The sequence below is a fragment of the Coregonus lavaretus genome (genome assembly GCF_964263955.1).
Source record: "Coregonus lavaretus genome assembly, chromosome: 16".
NCBI classification, from domain to species: Eukaryota; Metazoa; Chordata; class Actinopteri; order Salmoniformes; family Salmonidae; genus Coregonus; species Coregonus lavaretus.
Genome location: NC_140003.1, coordinates 40094341 through 40119405, shown reverse-complemented (window position 1 = coordinate 40119405; position 25065 = coordinate 40094341). Strand labels below are relative to the sequence as shown.

General features: G+C 44.2%; 1 protein-coding gene across 2 annotated transcripts in view; it reads left to right on the top strand.

Annotated features, from left to right (window-relative positions):
* Nucleotides 1-25065, top strand: part of uxs1 (UDP-glucuronate decarboxylase 1) — a 137857-nt gene that overhangs the window by 22097 nt on the left and 90695 nt on the right. For both annotated transcript variants that reach the window (XM_084179859.1, XM_084179860.1), the window contains 4 exons: nucleotides 3918-3966; nucleotides 5048-5091; nucleotides 13948-14008; nucleotides 15063-15243. In XM_084179859.1, the coding sequence (XP_084035985.1) occupies nucleotides 3918-3966; nucleotides 5048-5091; nucleotides 13948-14008; nucleotides 15063-15243 (335 nt within the window). The remainder of the gene's footprint in view (nucleotides 1-3917; nucleotides 3967-5047; nucleotides 5092-13947; nucleotides 14009-15062; nucleotides 15244-25065) is intronic.

The following is a 25065-nucleotide window of genomic DNA, read 5'->3' as shown; positions in this document are numbered from 1 at the left end:
AGTCTACAGTTATACATTTGTATTTTATTTTTAATAGCCTAGTAATAGGGCATTTTTTATATTTTCATAATTAATAGGCTGACATTACCTTTAGCTACAGAATGTCTCACCACCATGCGTTTCCCTCCTCCTCTCTCTCCTTCATTCCTTTCTCAAGCGCGCAGAGAGAGGGGCTGTCAACAGTTTAATGAAATGTGTTTAGTTGTGAAAACATGTTACTATTGATGTTCCTGAACAGATTTCACTTTGTTTCCTAAATTAAGCACTGGGTAGTTTCAGGAACAGTGTTGGAGAGCCCATGGCGTACAGAGTTTGGGCGGAATGTCACCTGTCGCATAGCTAGAGGCTGCATGCTCCTCAAACAGTGGTTGGTGCTTGGAGTGAAATAAGTGTTCTTATAAGCCCAGACATTTCTATATGCAATCCTGTGTGAAAGCAGAGTTTTGATTGTTGCCACTAAAAAGAGGAGGATCCCACCTGCTACTATATTTATTTCTCAGCTGCTCGTATTAATTTAGAATCTAAGCCGGGGGCCTAAGCTAACATACGGAATTGTTTTAAGATGGTCATACCAAGGATAGTTTTGCTATTTGATTTTGAATTTTAGGACCCCTTTAAGTATAAAAATAAATAAAATAAAAATATTTGATGAAACATTGAATTTTATCCTTACTGCTATTGTTTTGGCCACTAAACTACTTCCACATACGGTGCATTCGGGAAATTATTCAGACCCCTTCCCTTTTTACAGCCTTATTCTAAAATTGATTAAATAAAAAAAGATCCTCATACCAATACCCAATAATGACAAAGCGAAATTTTAGCAAATGTATTAAAAATAAAAAAAATACCTTATTTACATCAGTATTCACACCCTTTGCTATGAGACTCAAAATTGAGCTTAGGTGCATCCTGTTTCCATTGATCATCCTTGAGATGTTTCGACAACTTGATTGGAGTCCACCTTAGATAAATTCAATTGATTGAGTTGACAGTGCATGTCAGAACAAAAAACAGATCTGTGCCTCGACACAGTCCTGTCTCGGAGCTCTACGGACAATTCCTTCAACCTCATGGCTTGGTTTTTGCTCTGATGTGCACTGTCAACTGTGGGACCTTATATAGACAGGTATGTACCTTTCCAAATCATGTCCAATCAATAGAATTTATCTAAGGTGGACTCCAATCAAGTTGTCGAAACATCTCAAGGATGATCAATGGAAACAGGATGCACCTAAGCTCAATTTCGAGTCTCATAGCAGAGGGTCTGAATAGTTATGTAAATAAGGTATGTTTTTTATTTGAATACATCTGCAAACATTTCTAAAAACCAATTTCCGCTTTGTCATTATGAGGTATTGTGTGTAGATTGATGAGGATGTTTTATTTAATCCATTTTAGAATAAGGCTGTAACATAACAAAATGTGGAAAAAGTTAAGGGGTCTGAATACTTTCCGAATGCACTGTATATGGCACAGGATTTATAAGCATATCTTGTCTGCTAAATGAACTACAGTCGTGGTCAAAGGTTTTGAGAATGACACAAGTATTGGTCTTCACAAAGTTCGCTGCTTCAGTGTTATGAGATATTTTTGGCAGATGTTACTATGGTATACTGATGTATAATTACAAGCATTCCATAAGTGTCAAAGGCTTTTATTGACAATTACATTAAGTTTATGCAAAGAGTCAATATTTGCAGTGTTGACCCTTCTTTTTCAAGACCTCTGCAATCCGCCCTGGCATGCTGTCAATTAACTTCTGGGCCACATCCTGACTGATGGCAGCCCATTCTTGCATAATCAATGCTTGGAGTTTGTCAGAATTTGTGGGTTTTTGTTTGTCCACCCGCCTCTTGAGGATCGACCACAAGTTCTCAATGGGATTAAGGTCTGGGGAGTTTCCTGGCCATGGACCCAACATTTAGATGTTTTGTTCCCGAGCCACTTAGTTATCACTTTTGCCTTATGGCAATGTGCTCCATCATGCTGGAAAAGGCATTGGTCGTCACCAAACAGTTCTTGGATGGTTAGGAGAATTTGCTCTCGGAGGATGTTGGTACCATTCATGGCTGTGTTCTTAGGCAAAATTGTGAGTGAGCCCACTCCCTTGGCTGAGAAGCCACCCCACACATGAATGGTCTCAGGATTCTTTACTGTTGGCATGACACAGGACTGATGGTAGCGCTCACCTTGTCTTCTCCGGACAAGGTGTTTTCCGGATGCCCCAAACAATCGGAAAGGGGATTCATCAGAGAAAATGACTTTACCCCAGTCCTCAGCAGTCCAATCCCTGTACCTTTTGCAGAATATCAGTCTGTCCCTGATGTTTTTCCTGGAGAGAAGTGGCTTCTTTGCTGCCCTTCTTGACACCAGGTCATCCTCCAAAAGTCTTTGCCTCACTGTGCGTGCAGATGCACTCACACCTGCCTGCTGCCATTCCTGAGCAAGCTCTGCACTGGTGGTGCCCCGATCCCGCAGCTGAATCTACTTTAGGAGACGGTCCTGGCACTTGCTGGACTTTCTTGGGCGCCCTGACGCCTTCTTCACAACAATTTAACCTCTCTCCTTGAAGTTCTTGATGATCCGATAAATGGTTGATTTAGGTGCAATCTTACTAGCAGCAATATCCTTGCCTGTGAAGACCTTTTTGTGCAAAGCAATGATGACGGCACGTGTTTCCTTGCAGGTAACCATGGTTAACAGAGGAATAACAATGATTTCAAGCACCACCCTCCTTTTAAAGCTTCCAGTCTGTTATTCTAACTCAATCAGCATGACAGAGTGATCTCCAGCCTTGTCCTCGTCAACACTCTCACCTGTGTTAACAAGAGAATCACTGACATGATGGCAGCTGGTCCTTTTGTGGCATGGCTGAAATGCAGTGGAAATGTTTTTTGGGGATTAAGTTCATTTTCATGGCAATGAGGGACTTTGCAATTAATTGCAATTCATCTGATCACTCTTCATGACATTCTGGAGTATATGCAAATTGCCATCATCAAAACTGAGGCAGCAGACTTTGTGAAAATTAGTATTTGTGTCATTCTCAAAACCTTTGACCACGACTGTAGCATACATACAGCCTATGGTATGGCGCATAGCCAGATAACATACAGTAGGCCAACTCATATTCTGTTCTTCTGAAATACATTCTCTTCATATCGTAATGTTTCTTTAGACCTGCCTAAAATAATTAATACATGTATTGTTATTGTGTATATTAAATGGATTTATTAAACTTTTTAAAATGTAGACGTTCCAAAGGCGAGCATCAGTGTCTTGTATGCGTGGAGGCTTGGAGAAGAGAAACCTTTTTTATGTTATTTAAAGGTCAATTACTGTGAGACCGGCAGTCATTTGCACGACAGTAACTGGCTGACAAAATGTAATGGCCACCTCAGCCCTATCGGGGACCACCTGTTTGGTCTGTTTGTATAACCACTGTGGGAAGAGGAGGAATGAAGGAGATGGGTGGGGATAGAGGAAGAGGAGGGTTGAAGAGGATGGAGGGAGAGGAAGAGGAGGAATGAAGGAGATGGGGGGGGGGGGGGGGGGATAGAGGAAGAGGAGGGTTGAAGAGGATGAAGGGGGAGGAATTAAGGAGATAGGGGATAGAGGAGGAATGAAGGAGATGGGATGGAGGAGGCGGATTTAAGGAGATCGGGGGATGGAGGGGGACCAAGAGGGGATGAAGGGAGCAAATGATGCAATTTAGGGAATGAGAGGAAGTGGAGGAGGAAAGGGGGTTGGACAGACAACCAGACAGACAGGGGAGAGGAGGTGGAGGAGTGGGGGACAGATAGGCAGCGTGGGTTCCTAACAGCGGGCTTTGTGTGGTGAGCTGTTGACTGGGCTGACGTGATTAGAGTTTTGACCACGTGTGGATCTCTCTCTCTCTATCTCTATCTCTCTAGATCCATACAGGAACATGGAGAGATGAAGATTGAGGAAAGGATTGATGAGGTGAGTTCTCTCTTCCTCCACATTTTTCCCATCATGCAATGTATGAGCAATATTAATAATAAAATGTCCCCTGCACAAAATCCTCCGTCCAACACACATACACACACACACACAGCACAGTGTACACACTGATGCGTCGCTGTGTGTGAAGGCATTTTAATTCAAACTCCCAGTTAGAGGCCTGACGCCCGAGGTGTTCAAACGTCTCGTTGTTTTTTTCCCTCTTCATCTGCCTCTTTATTGTTATAGTTACCCTGAAGGCCCAAACAGCCACTGAGGGAGAGCTGTAGATGATGCAGATATAGTCAGACTGACAGGCACAATGGGAGGGCGATGATGCATTACTAATGATGATTTAGAGCAGGAATGGATGGCTAGAGACTCCTACTCCTGGTGGGCTGCACTGTGCTTTTGTTCCAGCTCAGCACTAAACACACTTGATTGTAGTTGTCCTGTAAACTGCACATTGTGTCACCCTGGGATGTGTTTAGCATTGTCGATGGTCTCTCACTCACTCTCTGTCTCTCTCTCTGTGTGTGTGTGTGTGTGTGTGTGTGTGTGTGTGTGTGTGAGAGAGAGAGAGCGAGCTCTATTTCTGTCAGTTTCCTCATTAGAATAGGGCTGTTTCATATCTGGCTGACCTTATGGTTCTAAGTACCTCTGAACACTCATTTGTGTGTGTCTGCGCATGCTTTTACCCAGGGTGACATTTCTCCCCCAGACAGACACTGATCTCTGATTCGATGTCTCACACCGATGGGGTGAAGGTGTTGTCTGGGAACGTAACAAGCAAAAATGTGTGTGCACGTACGGTGCAAGCTTAAGGGAATACAACAAACTAAATTATCGATGTGTGACTTCGTCTTGTCGTCGGGTGCATTTGTTACCCCAACAGGGAAAACAGTTCCACAGTCGTACAGAGCAGCCCAAACCCAACTGCTCTAAATGGCTATTTAGCATTACATTTACAGTGTGTGTGTCCTTACGCTAGGATAATACCATGATACCATATTATCCCTGTGGGGTCTCTCTATCTATCTCTCTCTCTCTTTATCTCTATCTCTCTATCTCTTTCACACAGGCAGTTGCTCCCCTTAGAGAGAAGATCCGGGATCTGGAGCTGAGGTATAACTGCTTCATCTCACACACACACACACACCCCCCCGCAAACACACACACACACACACCCGCAAACGCCCACACGCAAGCACACACACACACACACACACACACGCAGAGTTAATCTCCCAGCAGTGGCATATTTATTCATGACATATCGTATTAATGGTGGTGTGCTGTGCTACAGATGTTCCATATCTTAAACGGGCAATCTGCAGTTCAAACGATAATGCAGTCACCTCTCCTCAGTTTTAGTAAACAGCTGAGGAATGGGGCTGGAGAAATAATATATAATAATCCATAGATGGAGCTATGGATGCCAGGACTGACCGTCCATGATATCAAAATGATAGTTTTAACCATATTTTGAAGAGTACAGTGTTTGTTTATTTACATGGTTTACAAACAGTGGAGTTAAACAAGTTTATATTTGGGGTTCTGATGGGTTAAGACAGTTGACGTAAGCTCATGAGGCATTTAAGTTTCTCTGAGTGGATGCGTGTCTCTGAGTGGGTGGGTGTCTCTGAGTGGATGCGTGTCTCTGAGTGGGTGGCTGTCTCTGAGTGGATGCGTGTCTCTGAGTGGGTGGGTGTCTCTGAGTGGGTGGGTGTCTCTGAGTGGATGCGTGTCTCTGAGTGGGTGGCTGTCTCTGAGTGGATGCGTGTCTCTGAGTGGGTGCGTGTCTGAGTGGGTGGGTGTCTCTGAGTGGATGCGTGTCTCTGAGTGGGTGGGTGTGGACTAAGTTTACACTATATTTGAGTCATTTAGCAGACTCTCTTATCCAGAGCGACTTTGTGCATTAATCTTAAGATAGCTGGGTGAGACAACCACATATCACAGTCATAGCAAGTACGATTCCCCTCAATAAAGTAGTTATCAGCAACATCAGTGCTAGTAGGAAGATACCAATTGCGTGGAATTCATTTAAGATACTCTTTAAAGAGTTAGATTGGCTGGGACTCTGCTGTCCTTGCTTCAGGGGGAAGCTGGTTCCACCATTGGGGTGCCAGGACAGAGAAGACCTATGACATGTCTGAGTGGGAGCTGACGCCCCCGTAGAGGTGGAACGGCTAAGACACCAGAGGTGGCAGAATGGAGTACTCGGGTTGGGGTGTAGGGTTTAAGCAGAGCCTTAAGGTTCCTCTTGCTGCTCCATAGGCAAGTACCATTGTCTTGTAGTGGATGTGAGCTTCGACTGGAAGCCAGTGGAGTGTGCGGAGTGACATGGGAGAACTTTGGAAGGTTGAACTCCAGGCGGGTTGCGGCGTTCTGGATAAGTTGCAGAGGATTGATGGCACAATGGAGCCCAGGGAGCCCAGCCAACAAAGAGCTGCAGTAGTTTAGATGGGAGATGACCAAAGCCTCGATTAAAACCTGCGCCGCTTCCTGTGTGAGGTAGGGTCGTACTCTACGGATGTTGTAGAGCATGAACCTGCAGGAGCAAGTCACTGCTTTGATGTTTGCAGAGAATGACAGGGTGTTGTCCAGAGCCCAATGCGCTGTTTCTCTAGAAGAAATCCGCTCATTCACAAGATAAATCAAGTCAAGATCTATGTGAGATGCTGGACTGAAGAGAGTTGTAGTTTTCATTAAGCAAAATATTCAACCTAGCTCAGCGCAGAAACATGGTAATTAACTACAATGACCATAATCCATTGTGGCTGTTCTTTCCAGCTCGGACGGAGATGGAGATAAATTTTCACACCTGCTACGTTAGGTTAGATACGCAAAGACAGCATGAGAGAGGAATGTACACAACACAACAACGAGCGGGAGGGATAGAGGCAGTTTGTGAAAGTATGCCTTATCTTCTTTGAAAAACGAATAAAATGATTTCGTCAGACAGCTCTGCAGCATACTTGGGCAGGCTAGCTAAATAGGATGACTAAAGACAGTACAGTATGGGGAGCACAGAGATAACGCTAGATGGATGGCTGGCTGCTACTGCCTGAGCAGAGATGAGATGACTTTAAGGAATGAAAATTAATAAAGTCATCAAATAAAAACGAAGTCATTATTATTTCATAGTAATTTCCTATTTTTCTATTGATGTCTACCTAATGTGGACCTGACAGAGACAATGGAATATGTTTGACATGTTATTGGCAATTGAATGTTCACTATTTTGGGCTTTGGAATTTCCATTCAAAAGCTCTAAAATCAATTGAATGTTATTATTTCATAATGCATTTAATATTTGAACAAATTATTGAAAACCGTGATTATTTTTTTTATAATTGAACCGAAACCGAACCAACCTCAAAAAACACTAATCGCTCAGCACTAACAACTGGGTGTCAGAAGAAAAGTAGTTGTGTCATCCGGATAGCAATGATAGGAGAGACCATGTGAGGATATGACGGAGCCGAGTGACTTGATGTATAGAGAGAAAAGGAGAGGGCCTAGAACCGAGCCCTGGGGGACACCAGTAGTGAGAGCATGTGGGGCAGACACAGATCCTCTCCATGTCACCTGGTAGGAGCGACATGCCAGGTAGGATGCAATCCAAGAGTGTGCAGAGACGCCCAGTTTCCAACATGTTTTAGCTACTTAAAAAAAAAAAAAGTCACAACCTACTCATTTTCTTTATAGCTTTTAAATAGGCACATTCTTCTCTACCCTTCATCTCTTCCCTGGGTCCTTGGTGTACAAGATATGTGTTTTCTGTCAATATACCTGGTAATATAATGGTTAACAAACAGTATTTGGCATGACAGGCCCCATAACCTGTTTTCTTAGTTGTATTTTTCCTGGTTTGGATTTTTTAAACTTTCAATATACCAATTATTTATAAAGAAACAACAAAAATGGATGTTCTGAGTCCATATCAATGCTTAAATCACATCAGACCATTTTATAGGTCTGGAAATAAAACGTTAATTGTGCATCTAGCAAGAGAGGAATGTGTCAGTCTAGCGATGTTTCTGCTGTTAGGCCTACTGCTGCAGAACATGTCATGTTTGCAAAACAATGGCCACCCAATTTATACAAATAATCATGATATAGTCTTGTTCTGTCAAGTAAGTCTACTTTGCAGTTTACATTTCATTGAGAAGGTTTATGGGGAAAGTCTTTCTGTCTACCCACAAGACAGCGGTTATCATTAGCATCGCTACCTGGCTACATACGGACTGATAGACAAACGCGCACATCAAACAGACAGACAGGGGCAATATTGCTGGAAATTAATTGGCAGATATTGTGTTACGTTTGGCTTTTTAAGCCAATAGTGGCTAACCAGGGGTGGGATAAAGCCGGGAGCTTTATGTTTATGACAGTTTGCGATGGAACACAAAAAAATGCATGTACTTTCTTTCAGATTAGATTGGCGAGCTACTCATAGGTGGGCTGTGAGTTACTGGTAGCTCGCGATCGACCTGTTGGAGACCCCTGATCTAAGAGGATGAGAACAAAGGAGAGAGAGTCAACTTTGGCAGTGCGGAGAGCCTCCATGACACAGAGAAGAGCAGTCTCGGTTGAGTGACCCGTCTTGAAGCCTGACTGGTTAGGGTCAAGAAGATCGTTCTGAGAGAGTTGGTCAGAGAAAGCATGCTCAACTATTTTGGAAAGAAAAGGAAGAAGGGATACCGGTCTGTTTATGTGCATCTGCAAACTAAAGCCCTGTGAGAATAGTGGGTATTGTACCCTAAATCGTTCGACGATAGTAGGTGTAAATGTTAATATTGGTGGTAAGATCATGTTGGAGTTTGGTAACATAACGGTGTTGATGTACAGTGCATTCGGAAAGTATTCAGACCTCTTGACTTTTTCCACATTTTGTTACGTTACAGCCTTATTCTAAAATGGATTAAATCGTTTTTTTCCCTCATCAATCTACGTAGAATACCCCATAATGACAAAGCAAAAAAAGGGTTTTAGAATATTTTGCAAATTTATAAAACATAAAAAATAGAAATATTACATTTACATAAGTATTCAGACCCTTTACTCAGTACTTTGTTGAAGCTCCTTTGACAGCGATTTCAGCCTTGAGTCTTCTTGGGTATGACGCTACAAGTTTGGCACACCTGTATTTGGGCGTTTATCCCATTCTTCTCTGCAGATCCTCTCAAGCTCTGTCAGGTTCAAGTCCGGGCTCTAGCTGGGCCACTCAAGGACATTCAGAGACTTGTCCCGAAGCCACTCCTGCGTTGTCTTGGCTGTGTGCTTAGGGTCATTGTCCTGTTGGAAGGTGAACCTTCCCCCCGGTCTGAGGTCCTGAGCGCTCTGTAGAAGGTTTTCATCAAGGATCTCTCTGCACTTTGCTCCGTTCATCTTTCCCTCGATCCTGACTAGTCTCCAAGTCCCTGCCTCTGAAAAACATCCCCACAGCATGATGCTGCTACCACCATGATTCACCGTAGGTATGGTGCCAGGTTTCCTCCAGATGTGACACTTGGCATTCAGGCCAAAGAGTTCAATCTTGGTTTCATCAGACCAGATAATCTTGTTTCTCATGGTCTGAGAGTCCTTTAGGTGCCTTTTGGCAAACTCCAAGCGGGCTGTCATGTGCCTTTTACTGAGGAGTGGCTTCCGTCTGGCCACTCTACCATAAAGGACTGATTGGTGGAGTACTGCAGAGATGGTTGTCCTTGGAGAGGACCTCTTGAGCTCTGTCAGAGTGACCATCGGGTTCTTGGTCACCTCCCTGACCAAGGCCCTTCTGCCCCGATTTCTCAGTTTGGCCGGGCGGCTAGCTCTAGGAAGAGTCTTGGTGGTTCCAAACTTCTTCCATTTAAGAATGATGAAGGCCACTGTGTTCTTGGAGACCTTCAATGCTGCAGAAAGGTTTTTGTACCCTTCCCCAGATCTGTGCCTTGACACAATCCTGTCTCGGAGCTCTACGGACAATTCCCTCAACCTCATGGCTTGGTTTTTGCTCTGACATGCACTGTCAACTGTGGGACCTTATATAGACAGGGGGGTGTGCCTTTCCAAATCATGTCAAATCTATTGAATTTTGCACAGGTGGACTCCAATCAAGTTGTAGAAACATCTTAAGGATGATCAACGGAAACAGGATGCACCTGAGCTAAATTTCGAGTCTCATAGCAAAGGGTCTGAATACTTATGTAAATAAGTATTTCATTTTTTCATTTCTTATACATTTGCAACAATTTCTAAAAACCTGTTTCTGCGTTGTCATTATGGGGTATTGTGTGTAGATTTGAGTTTTTTTAATTAATTGTTTTAATTGATTTTAAAATAAGGCTGTAATGTAACAAAGTGGAGACAGGGAAGTGGTCTGAATACTTTCCGAATGCACTGTATCTCACTCACTCGCCTTGGCAGGCATGAAGGCGCACACACACACACACACACACACACACACAGAGACAAACACACAGAGACACAAACACACTAGGTTTGGGCGGTATCCAGATTTTCATAGTAATACCGGCACTGAACACAAAATGAGCTATTTTCAAACCCCAATGAGCCTTTGAAATCCAAAGGTTAGCAATGCTAACAAGTACTTGTAAAATCCCACAGAGATCGCTAAATAAATGCTAACAGTCTCTGGCCTAAAATATTTGCAGGACAGACATCCCAGCTCATAAAGTTATACAAGTAACTAAACAAATGCTACTTACAGTTTGCTGAACGCACTAAACAAATATTAGACAGCAAGGCTCTTGATCAAGGAGGGGATTCTCTGCACTAAACAAATATTAGACAGCAAGGCTCTTGATCCATGAGGGGATTCTCTGCACAAAACAAATATTAGACAGCAAGGCTCTTGATCCAGGAGGGGATTCTCTGCACAAAACAAATATTAGACAACAAGGCTCTTGATCCAGGAGGGGATTCTCTGCACAAAACAAATATTAGACAGCAAGGCTCTTGATCCAGGAGGGGATTCTCTGCTGTTACCAAGTGAAGCTTGATTTGATGAAATAAGGTCACTAATTAGTAAGGAACTCCCCTCACCTGGTTGTCTATGTCTTAATTGAAAGGAAAAACCTGCAGATGCTAGGCCCTCCATGGAATGAATTTGACACCCCTGTTTTAGAAGCAGCTAACTACTTGGCTAGATTGCTAACTAGCTACTAAATTAGCAAAGCAAATGCACAACTGTAGAGCATTTAGCACATTTTAGACAGTTAACTTAATAGCTATAAGATATCTAGCTGGCAAACATTTAGTTGTGAATTCCATACTGTAACTAGATCACCTGGCACGTGCTGCACAACAGTGAGTGACTCACAAAACTCCGGTCTCTCTTTGTTATGGACTTGTAAACAAACACCATGTGACTGGGGACTACCGGGAAGCTTCACAATGAAAAATTATGTGACAGGTGAAATGAAGAACACAATCTTCTTAATCTCCTAATGTATTTCACTAGTTAACTACAGGTATTTACTTAAAAAGTAGCTTCAGGCCTCCCGAGTGGCGCTTTGGTCTAAGGCACTTGTCACGTTCGTTTAAAGAAGGGTCGGACCAAGGCGCAGCGTGATATGCGTACATGTTTATTAACGATAAACACACGACAAAACAACAAAGGAAACGAAACGTGAAGTCCAAAGGTACAACACAACAAACCTTACACGGAACAAGAACCCTCAACTAGACAGTGCCAAAAGGCTGCCTAAGTATGATTCCCAATCAGAGACAACGAGCGACAGCTGCCTCTGATTGGGAACCACACCGGCCAACATAGAAATACAAATCTAGAATATTCACACCCTGACCAAACTAGCTAGAGTTATGTAGGCCAGGGCGTGACAGCACTGCATTGCAGTGCTAGCTGTGCCACTAGAGATCCTGGTTTGAGTCCAGGCTCTGTCGCAGCCGGCCGCGACCGGGAGACCCATGGGGCGGCGCACAATTGGCCCAGCGTCATCCAGGTTAGGGAAGGGTTTGGCCGGCTGGGATATTCTTGTCCCATCGCGTACTAGCGACTCCTGTGGCGGGCAGGGCGCAGTCTACGCTGACACGGTCGCCAGGTGTACGGTGTTTCCTCCGACACATTGGTGTGGCTGGCTTCCGGGTTAAGCGGGCATTGTGTCAAGAAGCAGTGCGACTCGGCTGGGTTGTGTTTCGGAGGACGCACGGTTCTCGACCTTCGCTTCTCCCGAGTCCGTACGGGAGTTGCAGCGATGGGTCAAGACTGTAACTACCAATTGGATACCACGAAATTGGGGAGAAAAAGGGGTAAAATAAAAAAATACAAACAAAAAAATTGCTTCGGATTTATAAATCAAAGAAAATATACTGAACAAAATGTATAAATACAACATGCAACAATTTCAAAGATTTTACTGAGTTACAGTTCATATAAGGAATACAGTCAATTTAAATAAATAAATGAGGCCCTAATCTATAGATTTCACATGACTAGGAATACAGATATGCATCTGTTGGTCTCAGATACCTTTAAAAAAAAGGTAGGGGCGTGGATCAGAAAACCAGTCAGTATCTGGTGTGACCACCATTTGCCTCATGCAGCGCGACACTTCTCCTTCACATAGAGTTGATCAGGCTGTTGATTGTGGCCTGTAGAATGTTGTCCCACTTCTCTTCAATGGCTGTGTGAAGTTGCTGGATATTGGCGGGAACTGGAACACGCTTGTTGTATACGTTGATCCAGAGCATTCCAAAAATGCTCAATGGGTGACATGTCTGGTGAGTATACAGCTTCCTGGAATTGTGCACAGATCCTTGCGACATGGGGCCATGCATTATCATGCTGAAACATGAGGTGATGGTGGCGGATGAATGGCACGACAATGGGCCTCAGGATCTCGTTGAGGTGTCTCTGCATTCAAATTGCCATAGATAAAATGCAATTGTGTTCGTTGTTCGTAGCTTGTGCCTGCCCATACCATAACCCCACTGCCACCATGGGGCGCTCTGTTCACAACGTTGACATCAGCGAACCTCTCGCTAGCACAACGCCATACACATGGTCTGCCGTTGTGAGGCGGGTTGGATGTTGGAGGCGGCTTATGTAGAGAAAGGAACATTAAATTATCTGCCAACAGCTCTGGTGGACATTCCTGCAGTCAGCATGCCAATTGCACGCTCCCTCAAAACTTGAGACATCTGTAGCATTGTGTTGTGTGACAAAACTGCACATTTTAAAGTGGCCTTTTGTTGTCCCCAGCACAAGGTGCACCTGTGTAATGATCATGCTGTTTATTCAGATTCTTGATATGCCACACCTGTCAGGTGGATGGATTATCTTGGCAAAGGAGAAATGCTCATTAACAGGGATGTAAACAAATTTGTGAAACATGGGACCAACACTACATGTTGTGTTTATATTTTGGTTCAGTGTAGTTTCAACGGTATTGACGGTTTTGAAAAACCATCCTGTGGCTATTTCCAAATACCCCAGTATACAGTGTACCGCCCAAGCCTAACACACACACACACGGTCATCACAAGGTCCCCAGGCATGATTAATCATGGAACTAAATCCCATCTCACTGCCTCTCTTAGCACCTGTCTTCCCCATTTAAGTTCACCCAGCTTCCTGGGTACGCCTCTTAAAGACTCTCACCATGCTGTCTCAGCTAAACACGGCCAAATTGGACGGGGGGGGGGGGGGGGGAGATATGGAAGGCAACAACGTTGCTGCCCTTCCCTTGCCACTATACACACACTGTTCCCTGCCACAATCACACAGTGTTAACCCACAGGCCAGAGGGGCCAAGCCTAAGAGGAAGCCCTGATGATGTCCCTAATGAAGTCCTCTACTGTACTGTTCATCTCAGTAGCCTTACAGCTCTCATCAGCACAATCAACATGATGCTCACATATGACTTATAGATGGATTTCATGGCTTTGATTTTTATTAATGTACTTTCCTCCTATCAAAGGTTTGATTTCTGGAATGTTTCTCCTGATTTCCAGTTTCTCTCAGAAATACCCCCCTGTGAAGTTCCTCTCGGAGAAGGATCGGAAAAGGATTTTGGTGAGCGTTTCCAAATGCATGCACGCCACACACACACACACACACACATTCCTCTCTTACTTCTGAGATCACAACCCTGGACTTAAAGCATTAATCTGTTCCATCTCCACCTCCTCTACTCATCCTCCTTTCCTCCTGCCCTCAGTCAGTCAGCCCTCTTAGACATCCAATTACTTTTCAATTAAATGTTTTCTCTCTGTTCGTCATTCTTCCCTGGCTTGACACTCTTTATATATCTGAGGTGGTAGACATATTGCGCTGTGGAGAATCATACTTTTTGATCAGATCTCTGAGCTGAAACTATGTCAGGGAACGTGTGTGTGTGTGTGTGTGTTTGTGAAATGAGAGTGTGAAATGTGTGTGTGTGAGATGAGTGTGTGTACGTTCCTATACACCTGTGGCAGTAACTTCAGTGCCTGTAGTGCTGCTGAGAGCCCCAACAGGGTCATGATTTCCTGGGCTTGCATAAGCCACCACTCACTAGACACTGAGTTGTCTGGCTGGCAAACCTTCTCATCCAGAGTTCCATACTAAACACATTACACATCCTCTCTAATACATCTGATCATTTCCCACTTTAGGACAGGTCTTTAATGGACAACTAGCTGCAACTAGCTTGAAGGCACACTAGGGATTAGGCCTATGCTTTAGGGCAGATCTGTCTGACTGAAATGGTTCTGGCTCCCCCAGGTTATGTCTCCCCCAGGTTATGTCTCCCCCAAGTTATGCTGTCCCAAGTTGTCTCTTGTATCTGAAGTTAAGATTTGACCCTAAATCGGACACACTGAAAGTTTACTCTCCCTCCTTCCCTCTGTCATGGTTATACTGAATTAGATCTTACTCTGTCTAGATCGTTTTGGTGCTTCCTTCCTTCCTTCCTTCCTTCCTTCCTTCCTTCCTTCCTTCCTTCCTTCCTTCCTTCCTTCCTTCCTTCCTTTCCCCCCCTCCCTCCCTCTCATCCTTCCTTCCCTTCCTTCCCTCCCTCCCTCATCCTCCCTCCCTCCCTCCCTCCCTCCCTCATCCCTCTCTCATGGTGTAACCCTCTATCCCCTAGATAACGGGCGGAGCGGGCTTCGTGGGCTCCCACCTGACTGATAAGCTGATGATGGACGGCCATGAGGTGACGGTGGTGGACAACTTCTTCACGGGCCGCAAGAGGAACGTGGAGCACTGGATCGGCCACGAGAACTTTGAGCTCATCAACCACGACGTGGTGGAGCCGCTCTACATCGAGGGTGAGTGGAGACACGGGCAGAGGCACACAGATACACACGCACACCCACAGAGACAAACACACACCCACAGATACACACGCACACCCACAGAGACAAACACACACCCACAGATACACACGCACACCCACAGAGACAAACACACATTAACAGAATTCATACAATCACATATAGTGGCACATATAATAGGGACACTGAATAAACATTGTATAGACACTGAATAGACACTGATTGCCACACAGTACTGTAGACACTCGCTTTGCTTAACTTGTGTTAGAAGAGCAGGTGTGAGAATATACCACTAGATACACTGAAACCTCTCTCTCTCTCCCCTGTACTATTTGATCAGTCAGTCTGTCCAACAGGCTTCTGAGTCGTTTTCATTTTAAATCAGCCGTAAATCCCCTTATGACAGGGGAAATGGAAGCTTGTTGTGTGCATCAAGGAGGGGCATTTTTTTTGTTAAAACATTTCTAGCCTGTCTGTCTATGGATAACGGTTGACACATTATGCTCGACCCTCTCAGTCTTCCACCACAAAACACCAGAAAGTGGCCAAAAATAGTAGAACCAGCTCACCTGCTTTTACAGTAGGATTTGACTATTAAATATTCAAAGTTTCTTTTTAATAATAAAAAAAAATAAGAACAGTGTCACCATATTAAAATGAGTTTAGTTCACGTAACAAGGTTTACCTTAAAATGAGGGACAGTTTATTTAATTTTGTATTTATGAATTACTAAGCACAATTTCTACTTCAAATATAAACAATAAGCAAAAGGCACTCGTTTCGTGGAACCAACCCTTCTATATCAAAGCAATTTACACAACTCCCATTTTCCACAATTACCACCCACACACTTCCAATCTTTATTTTTTCATAATTCCAACTAAAATAAGTTTGCCATGACAGACTCGTATATCATTATCCCCTAGGTATGAAAAATTGATGCACTCACTAACTGTAAGTCGCTCTGGATAAGAGCGTCTGCTAAATGACTAAAATGTAAATGTCTTTTAAGTATATTCCCCATGGACTGAATGGTAGGCCTTTTCAAAAGCAAATCCCAGGTCCACACTAACCGACTACACACCTCTTCTTCCTGGTAATGCCTCGTGTCAAAATGGCTGTCAATATCACTGAAATACCTTTGCTGTGTCCGAATACCCATACTTGCGTTCTAAATAGTAGGCATTTTAAGTATATGAAAATGGTATATTATGTGATATTTCGAAAATCGAGGATGCTTTAAATGCCAGGATGTTATACTCATTTCAGCTTTTCATCTAGTATAATTCACTGCACACTTTTGAGGAAGAGAATTGTCTTTACAGACTCACAGGTTTGACAACACCTGATAAAGAGATAAGGGGATGTGCTGTACCCAAATTAGCGAATGGCGGGAATCAACGCAATTACGCATTAGATTGATTCTCAGGATGGGTGAGCCTAGTATGTTGATATTTATGCTTACTGCATTCGTTTTTACTCAAAAGTACTGTCTAAATCGTATGGCGGGGTCCGCTTTGTTACGCTAAAAGGGGGGAAGGGCTGCCTATAGAAACAGAATTCCATCTTTTCATATAACAGTTATTTATTATTTTACTCCTTAATGCCAATCACGTTGCTGTGAGCCCATCTGAGAGTGCACTGCAGTACTATGGTACAATAAGGAGTGGAGGATGGAGAGAAATTAGGGAATAATAGCCACGATAACGTACACAACATTTTTTTCCCCACCAGTCTCGGCGCTATTCCTTTTAAATCCAAGTCACATTGAGATTGACTTTATAATCTAAACCTAACCTAACCTATGAGCTGACCCATCACCTTATGTATAACTTATTAATACACTATAGGAAACTAATTCTAGAAATAAGTTCATGTCCACTCACACCCACATCCTTCTGAGGTCTGCCACCTGATGCCTAACAAAGGAATGGAAGCTGGATGCCTAACAAAGGAATGGAAGCTGGATGCCTAACAAAGGAATGGAAGCTGGATGCCTAACAAAGGAATGGAAGCTGGATGCCTAACAAAGCAATGGAAGCTGGATGCCTAACACAAAGCAATGGAAGCTGGATGCCTAACAAAGGAATGGAAGCTGGATGCCTAACAAAGGAATGGAAGCTGGATGCCTAACACAAAGCAATGGAAGCTGGATGCCTAACAAAGGAATGGAAGCTGGAATGATTTCCCATTAGAATCCAAAACAAATATGAGAGACACTGTTTGATTTTTTTAAACATTTGCTTTTCGGGAGAGAGTTGACGTCGGCACGTCACCTGTGTCGATCACTGCTCCCAACACAAAAGCCTCTCTGCTCTCTCTCCCTCTGTCTCTCTCTCTCTGTCTCTGTCTCTGTCTCTCTCTGTCTCTGTCTCTGTCTCTGTCTCTGTCTCTGTCTCTGTCTCTGTCTCTGTCTCTGTCTCTGTCTCTGTCTCTGTCTCTCTCTCTCTCTCTCTCTCTCTCTCTCTCTCTCTCTCAATTCAAAGGGCTTTATTGGCATGGGAAACATTTGTTAACATTGCCAAAGCAGGTGAAATAGATAATAAACAAAAGTGAAATAACAAAATGAACAGTAAACATTACACTCACAAAAGTTCCAAAGGAATAGAGACATTTCAAATGTTATATTATGTCTATATACAGTGTTGTAACGATGTGCAAATAGGTAAAGTACAAATGGGGAAAATAAATAAACATAAATATGGGTTGTATTTACAATGGTGTTTGTTCTTCACTTGTTGCCCTTTTCTTGTGGCAACAGGTCACAAATCTTGCAGCTGTGATGGCACACTGTGGTATTTCACCCAATACATATGGGAGTTTATCAAAATTGGATTTGTTTTCAAATATGTTGTGGTCTGTGTAATCTGAGGGAAATATGTGTCTCTAATATGTTCATACATTTGGCAGGAGGAGTGCAGCTCAGTTTCCACCTCATTTTGTGGGCAGTGTGCACATAGCCTGTCTTCTCTTGAGAGCCAGGTCTGCCTACGGTGGCCTCTCTAAATAGCAAGGCTCTGCTCACTGAGTCTGTACATAGTCAAAGCTTTCCTTAATTTTGGGTCAGTCACAGTGGTCAGGTATTCTGCCACTGTGTACTCTTTGTTTAGGGCCAAATGGCATTCTAGTTTGCTCAGTTTTTTAAATTTATAATTTTTTCCAATGTGTCAAGTAATTATGTTTTTGTTTTCTCATGATTAGGTTGGGTCTAATTTGTGTTGCTGTGCTGGGGCTCTGTGGGGTCTGTTTGCTTAGGGGATTGCTTAAGGGATTCTTCTCCAAGTTAATCTCTCTGTAGGTGATGGCTTTGTTATGGAAGGTTTGGGAATCGCTTCCTTTTAAGTGGTTATAGAATTTAACAGCTCTTATCTGGATTTTGATAATTAGCGGGTATCGGCCTAATTCTGCTCTGCATGCATTATTTGGTGTTTTTCGTTGTACACAGAGGATATTTGGTGTTTGTCCCATTTTGTGAATTCTTGGTTGGTGAGCGGACCCCAGACCTCACAACCATAAAGCGCAGTGGGTTCTATAACTGATTCAAGTATTTTTAGCCAGATCCTAATTGGTATGTCAAATGTTATGTTCCTTTTGATGGCATAGAAGGCCCTTCTTGCCTTGTCTCTCAGATCGTTCACAGCTTTGTGGAAGTTACCTGTGGCGCTGATGTTTAGGCCGAGGTATGTATAGTTTTTTTTTTTTTGTGTGCTCTAGGGCAACGGTGTCTAGATGGAATTTGTATTTGTGGTCCTGGCAACTGGACCTTTTTTGGAACACCATTATTTTTGTCTTACTGAGATTTACTGTCAGGGCCCAGGTCTGACAGAATCTGTGCAGAAGATCTAGGTGCTGCTGTAGGCCCTCCTTGGTTGGTGACAGAAGCACCAGATCATCAGCAAACAGTAGACATTTGACTTCAGATTCTAGAAGGGTGAGGCCGGGTGCTGCAGACTGTTCTAGTGCCCTCGCCAATTCGTTGATATATATGTTGAAGAGGGTGGGGCTTAAACTGCATCCCTATCTCACCCCACGGCCCTGTGGAAAGAAATGTGTGTGTTTTTTGCCAATTTTAACGACACACTTGTTGTTTGTGTACATGGATTTTATAATGTTGTATGTTTTTCCCCCAACCCCACTTTCCATCAATTTGTATAGCAGACCCTCATGCCACATTTTTTTAAATCAACAAAGCATGAGAAGACTTTGCCTTTGTTTTGGTTTGTTTGTTTGTCAATTAGGGTGTGCAGGGTAAATACGTGGTCTGTCGTATGGTAATTTGGTAAAAAGCCAATTTGACATTTGCTCAGTACATTGAACTAGTCTGCTGTTAATGATAATGCAGAGGATTTTCCCAAGGTTGCTGTTGATGCATATCCCACGGTAGTTATTGGGGTGAAATTTGTCTCCACTTTTGTGGCTTGGGGTGATCATTTACATTTTAGTCATTTAGCAGACGCTCTTATCCAGAGCGACTTACAGTTAGTGAGTGCATACATTTTCATACTGATCAGTCCTTGGTTCCAAATATTGGGGAAGATGCCAGAGCTAAGGATGGTGTTAAAGAGTTTAAGTATAGCCAATTGGAATTTGTGGTCTGTATATTTTATCATTTCATTGAGGATACCATCAATACCACAGGACTTTTTGTGTTGGAGGGTTTGTATTTTGTCCTGTAGTTCATTCAATGTAATTGGAGAATCCAGTGGGTTCTGGTATTCTTTAATAGTTGATTCTAAGATTTGCATTTGATAATGTATATTTTTTTGCTGTTTGTTCTTTGTTATAGGGCCAAAAAGATTGGAGAAGTGGTTTACCCATACATCTCTGTTTTGGATAGATAGCTCTTCGTGTTGTTTGTTTAGTGTTTTCCAATTTTCCCAGAAGTGGTTAGAGTCTATGGATTCTTCAATTACATTGAGCTGATTTCTGACATGCTGTTCCTTCTTTTTCCGTAGTGTATTTCTGTATTGTTTTAGTGATTCACCATAGTGGAGGCATAGGCTCAGGTTTTCTGGGTCTCTATGTTTTTGGTTGGATAGGTTTCTCAATTTCTTTTTTAGGTTTTTGCATTCTCTCTCGCTCTGCCCTCTCTCGCTCTGCCCACTCTCGCGCTGCCCTCTCTCTCTCTCTCTCGCTCGTTCCTCTCTCGCTCTGCCCTCTCTCGCTCTGCCCTCTCTGGCTCTGCCCTCTCTCGCTCTGCCCTCTCTCGCTCTGCCCTCTCTCCCTCTGCCCTCTCTCTCTGCTCCCTCGCTCTGCCCTCTCTCGCTCTGCCCTCTCTCGCTCTGCCCTCTCTCGCTCTGCCCTCTCTCGCTCTGCCCTCTCTCGCTCTGCCCTCTCTCGCTCTGCCCTCTCTCGCTCTGCCCTCTCTCGCTCTGCCCTCTCTCGCTCTGCCCTCTTTCGCTCTTTCCCTCTCTCCCTCTGCCCTCTCTCTCTGCACTCTATCTCTGCCTCTCACCTCCAATTAAGCTCTGCCAACTCAACCATTTCTCTCTTTTCTCTTTCTCATTCCCTTACTCACACCTCTCACCTATTTATTCCTTCACCCCTTTCTAGCCACGGTAATCCCTCCCCCACCTCTTATGTCCCTCTTGTCCTCACTCTACCCTCTTTCCTTCCATCCCTTCTCCCCTCTTCTCTCTCCATACCCGCTGTCCCCTCCCCCACCTCTTATTTCCCTCTTGTCCTCACTCTACCCTCTTTCCTTCCATCCCTTCTCCCCTCTTCTCTCTCCATACCCGCTGTCCCCTCCCCCACCTCTTATTTCCCTCTTGTCCTCACTCTACCCTCTTTCCTTCCATCCCTTCTCCCCTCTTCTCTCTCCATACCCGCTGTCCCCTCTCACGCCTCTTATTTCCCTCTTGTCCTCACTCTACCCTCTTTCCTTCCATCCCTTCTCCCCTCTTCTCTCTCCATACCCGCTGTCCCCTCCCCCACCTCTTATTTCCCTCTTGTCCTCACTCTACCCTCTTTCCTTCCATCCCTTCTCCCTTCTCTCTCCATACCCGCTGTCCCCTCTCACGCCTCTTATTTCCCTCTTGTCCTCACTCTACCCTCTTTCCTTCCATCCCTTCTCCCCTCTTCTCTCTCCATACCCGCTGTCCCCTCCCCCACCTCTTATTTCCCTCTTGTCCTCACTCTACCCTCTTTCCTTCCATTCCTTCTCCCCTCTTCTCTCTCCATACCCGCTGTCCCCTCTCACGCCTCTTATTTCCCTCTTGTCCTCACTCTACCCTCTTTCCTTCCATCCCTTCTCCCCTCTTCTCTCTCCATACCCGCTGTCCCCTCTCACGCCTCTTATTTCCCTCTTGTCCTCACTCTACCCTCTTTCCTTCCATCCCTTCTCCCCTCTTCTCTCTCCATACCCGCTGTCCCCTCTCACGCCTCTTATTTCCCTCTTGTCCTCACTCTACCCTCTTTCCTTCCATCCCTTCTCCCCTCTTCTCTCTCCATACCCGCTGTCCCCTATCACGCCTCTTATTTCCCTCTTGTCCTCACTCTACCCTCTTTCCTTCCATCCCTTCTCCCCTCTTCTCTCTCCATACCCGCTGTCCCCTCTCACGCCTCTTATTTCCCTCTTGTCCTCACTCTACCCTCTTTCCTTCCATCCCTTCTCCCCTCTTCTCTCTCCATACCCGCTGTCCCCTCTCACGCCTCTTATTTCCCTCTTGTCCTCACTCTACCCTCTTTCCTTCCATCCCTTCTCCCCTCTTCTCTTTCCATACCCGCTGTCCCCTCTCACGCCTCTTATTTCCCTCTTGTCCTCACTCTACCCTCTTTCCTTCCATCCCTTCTCCCCTCTTCTCTCTCCATACCCGCTGTCCCCTCTCACGCCTCTTATTTCCCTCTTGTCCTCACTCTACCCTCTTTCCTTCCATTCCTTTTCCCCTCTTCTCTTTCCATACCCGCTGTCCCCTCTCACGCCTCTTCATCCCCGCTGGTCCCTCTCCATAGAGCTATCCCCGCGCCAGCGGCCGAAACTGGTTGCAATGATGTCTGTTATGATGTCTTGGTCAGGTTGCATACTGGTTGTATAAGGACGATTTATCAAATTTTTTTGCAACAACAAAAATGTCAATCTGGTTGTAATCTGACCAGGTAACAACCAAGATATGACGTATTTCCCATAACATCTTGATCTGGTCATGAAAAAGACATCTATAACAGAGGGCCACATTTTGCCAGCTGGGACAGAGCTTTCAGGTCCCAGTGGTCTGCTGGGAAAAGCTGGTTGTTAGATCACTTGTGTCCCTGAGATAATACAGTACCTTCGGAAAGTATTCAGACCCCTTGACTTTTCCACGTTGCAGCCTTATTCTAAAATTGATTAAATTGTTTTTTCCCTCATCAATCTAGACACAATACCCCATAATGAAAAAGCAAAAAAACATTTTTTTGAAGTTTTTGCTAATTTATTAAAAATGTAAAACTGAAATATCACATTTACATAAGTATTCAGACTCTTTACTCAGTACTTTGTTGAAGCACCTTTGGCAGCGATTACAGCATTGAGTCTTCTTGGGTATGACGCTACAAGCTTGGCACGGCTGTATTTGGGGAGTTTCTGCCATTCTTCTCTGCAGATCCTCTCAAGCTCTGTCAGGTTGGATGGGGAGCGTCGCTGCAGAGGTATTTTCAGGACTCTCCAGAGATGTTCGATCGGGTTCAAGTCTGGGCTCTGGCTGGGCCACTCAACGACATTCAGAGACTTGTCCCGAAGCCACTCCTGCTTTGTCTTGGCAGTGTGCTTAGGGTCACAGTCTGAGGTCGTGAGCGCTCTGGAGCAGGTTTTCATCAAGGATCTCTCTGTACTTTGCTCCATTCATCTTTCTTTTTTCTTTAGATACAGTGAGGGAAAAAAGTATTTGATCCCCTGCTGATTTTGTACGTTTGCCCACTGACAAAGACATGATCAGTCTATAATTTTAATGGTAGGTTTATTTGAACAGTGAGAGACAGAATAAATAAAAAAAATCCAGAAAAATGCATGTCAAAAATGTTATGAATTGATTTGCATTTTAATGAGGGAAATAAGTATTTGACCCCTCTGCAAAACATGACTTAGTACTTGGTGGCAAAACCCTTGTTGGCAATCACAGAGGTCAGACGTTTCTTGTAGTTGGCCACCAGGTTTGCACACATCTCAGGAGGGATTTTGTCCCACTCCTCTTTGCAGATCTTCTCCAAATCATTAAGGTTTTGAGGCTGACGTTTGGCAACTCGAACCTTCAGCTCCCTCCACAGATTTTCTATGGGATTATGGTCTGGAGACTGGCTAAGCCACTCCAGGACCTTAATGTGCTTCTTCTTGAGCCACTACTTTGTTGCCTTGGCCGTCTGTTTTGGGTCATTGTCATGCTGGAATACCCATCCACGACCCATTTTCAATGCCCTGGCTGAGGGAAGGAGGTTCTCACCCAAGATTTGACGGTACATGGCCCCGTCCATCGTCCCTTTGATGCGGTGAAGTTGTCCTGTCCCCTTAGCAGAAAAACACCCCCTTAGCATAATGTTTCCACCTCCATGTTTGACGGTGGGGATGGTGTTCTTGGGGTCATAGGCAGCATTCCTCCTCCTCCAAAAACGTCGAGTTGAGTTGATGCCAAAGAGCTCAATTTTGGTCTCATCTGACCACAACACTTTCACCCAGTTCTCCTCTGAATCATTCAGATGTTCATTGGCAATATAGTAGAGGTTGGGTGTGGTTTAAACTTACCCAACCTATCGATGGCGCACAGGCTGGTCCCAGCCCCTTGGCGCTTCACTGTTGCCGGGCATTGGTTGTTATCTTTACAACTTGTCTCGAGTCAGCAACCTCAGACATAGTTTGTTCTTCTTCATTGTAGCAGAACACATGTCCTTGAGCCGTTTAACAAAGAGGCAGTGTGTATGTGAGTCACAAGTCTGTCTCAGCCTACCCCCTAACGGTTCCTCACATTAATCACAGCTTGTTATGTTTAACAATCTATATCAGTACAGCACAAACCTATTATGTTTAATCATTAATTTATTCTTTCTAAGCTAGGCATCACATCTAGTTGTAAGAAAATAGATCCCCACACTACTTACAAAGCATGTAGAGGTCTGTAATTTTTATCATAGGTACACTTCAACTGTGAGAGACGGAATCTAAAACAAAAATCCAGAAAATCACATTGTTTGATTTTTAAGTAATTAATTTGCATTTTATTGCATGACATAAGTATTTGATACATCAAAAAAGCAGAACTTAATATTTGGTACAGAAACCTTTGTTTGCAATTACAGAGATCATACGTTTCCTGTAGGTCTTGACCAGGTTTGTACACACTGCAGCAGGGATTCCATACAGACCATCTCCAGATCCTTCAGGTTTCGGGGCTGTCGCTGGGCAATACGGACTTTCAGCTACCTCCAAAGATTTTCTATTGGGTTCAGGTCTGGAGACTGGCTAGGCCACTCCAGGACCTTGAGATGCTTCTTACGGAGCCTCTCCTTAGTTGCCCTGGCTGTGTGTTTCGGGTCGTTGTCATGCTGGAAGACCCAGCCACGACCCATCTTCAATGCTCTTACTGAGGGAAGGAGGTTGTTGGCCAAGATCTCGCGATACATGGCCCCATCCATCCTCCCCTCAATACGGTGCAGTCGTCCTGTCCCCTTTGCAGAAAAGCATCCCCAAAGATGATGTTTCCACCTCCATGCTTCATGGTTGGGATGGTGTTCTTGGGGTTGTACTCATCCTTCTTCTTCCTCCAAACACGGTGAGTGGAGTTTAGACCAAAAAGCTCTATTTTTGTCTCATCAGACCACATGACCTTCTCCCATTCCTCCTCTGGATCA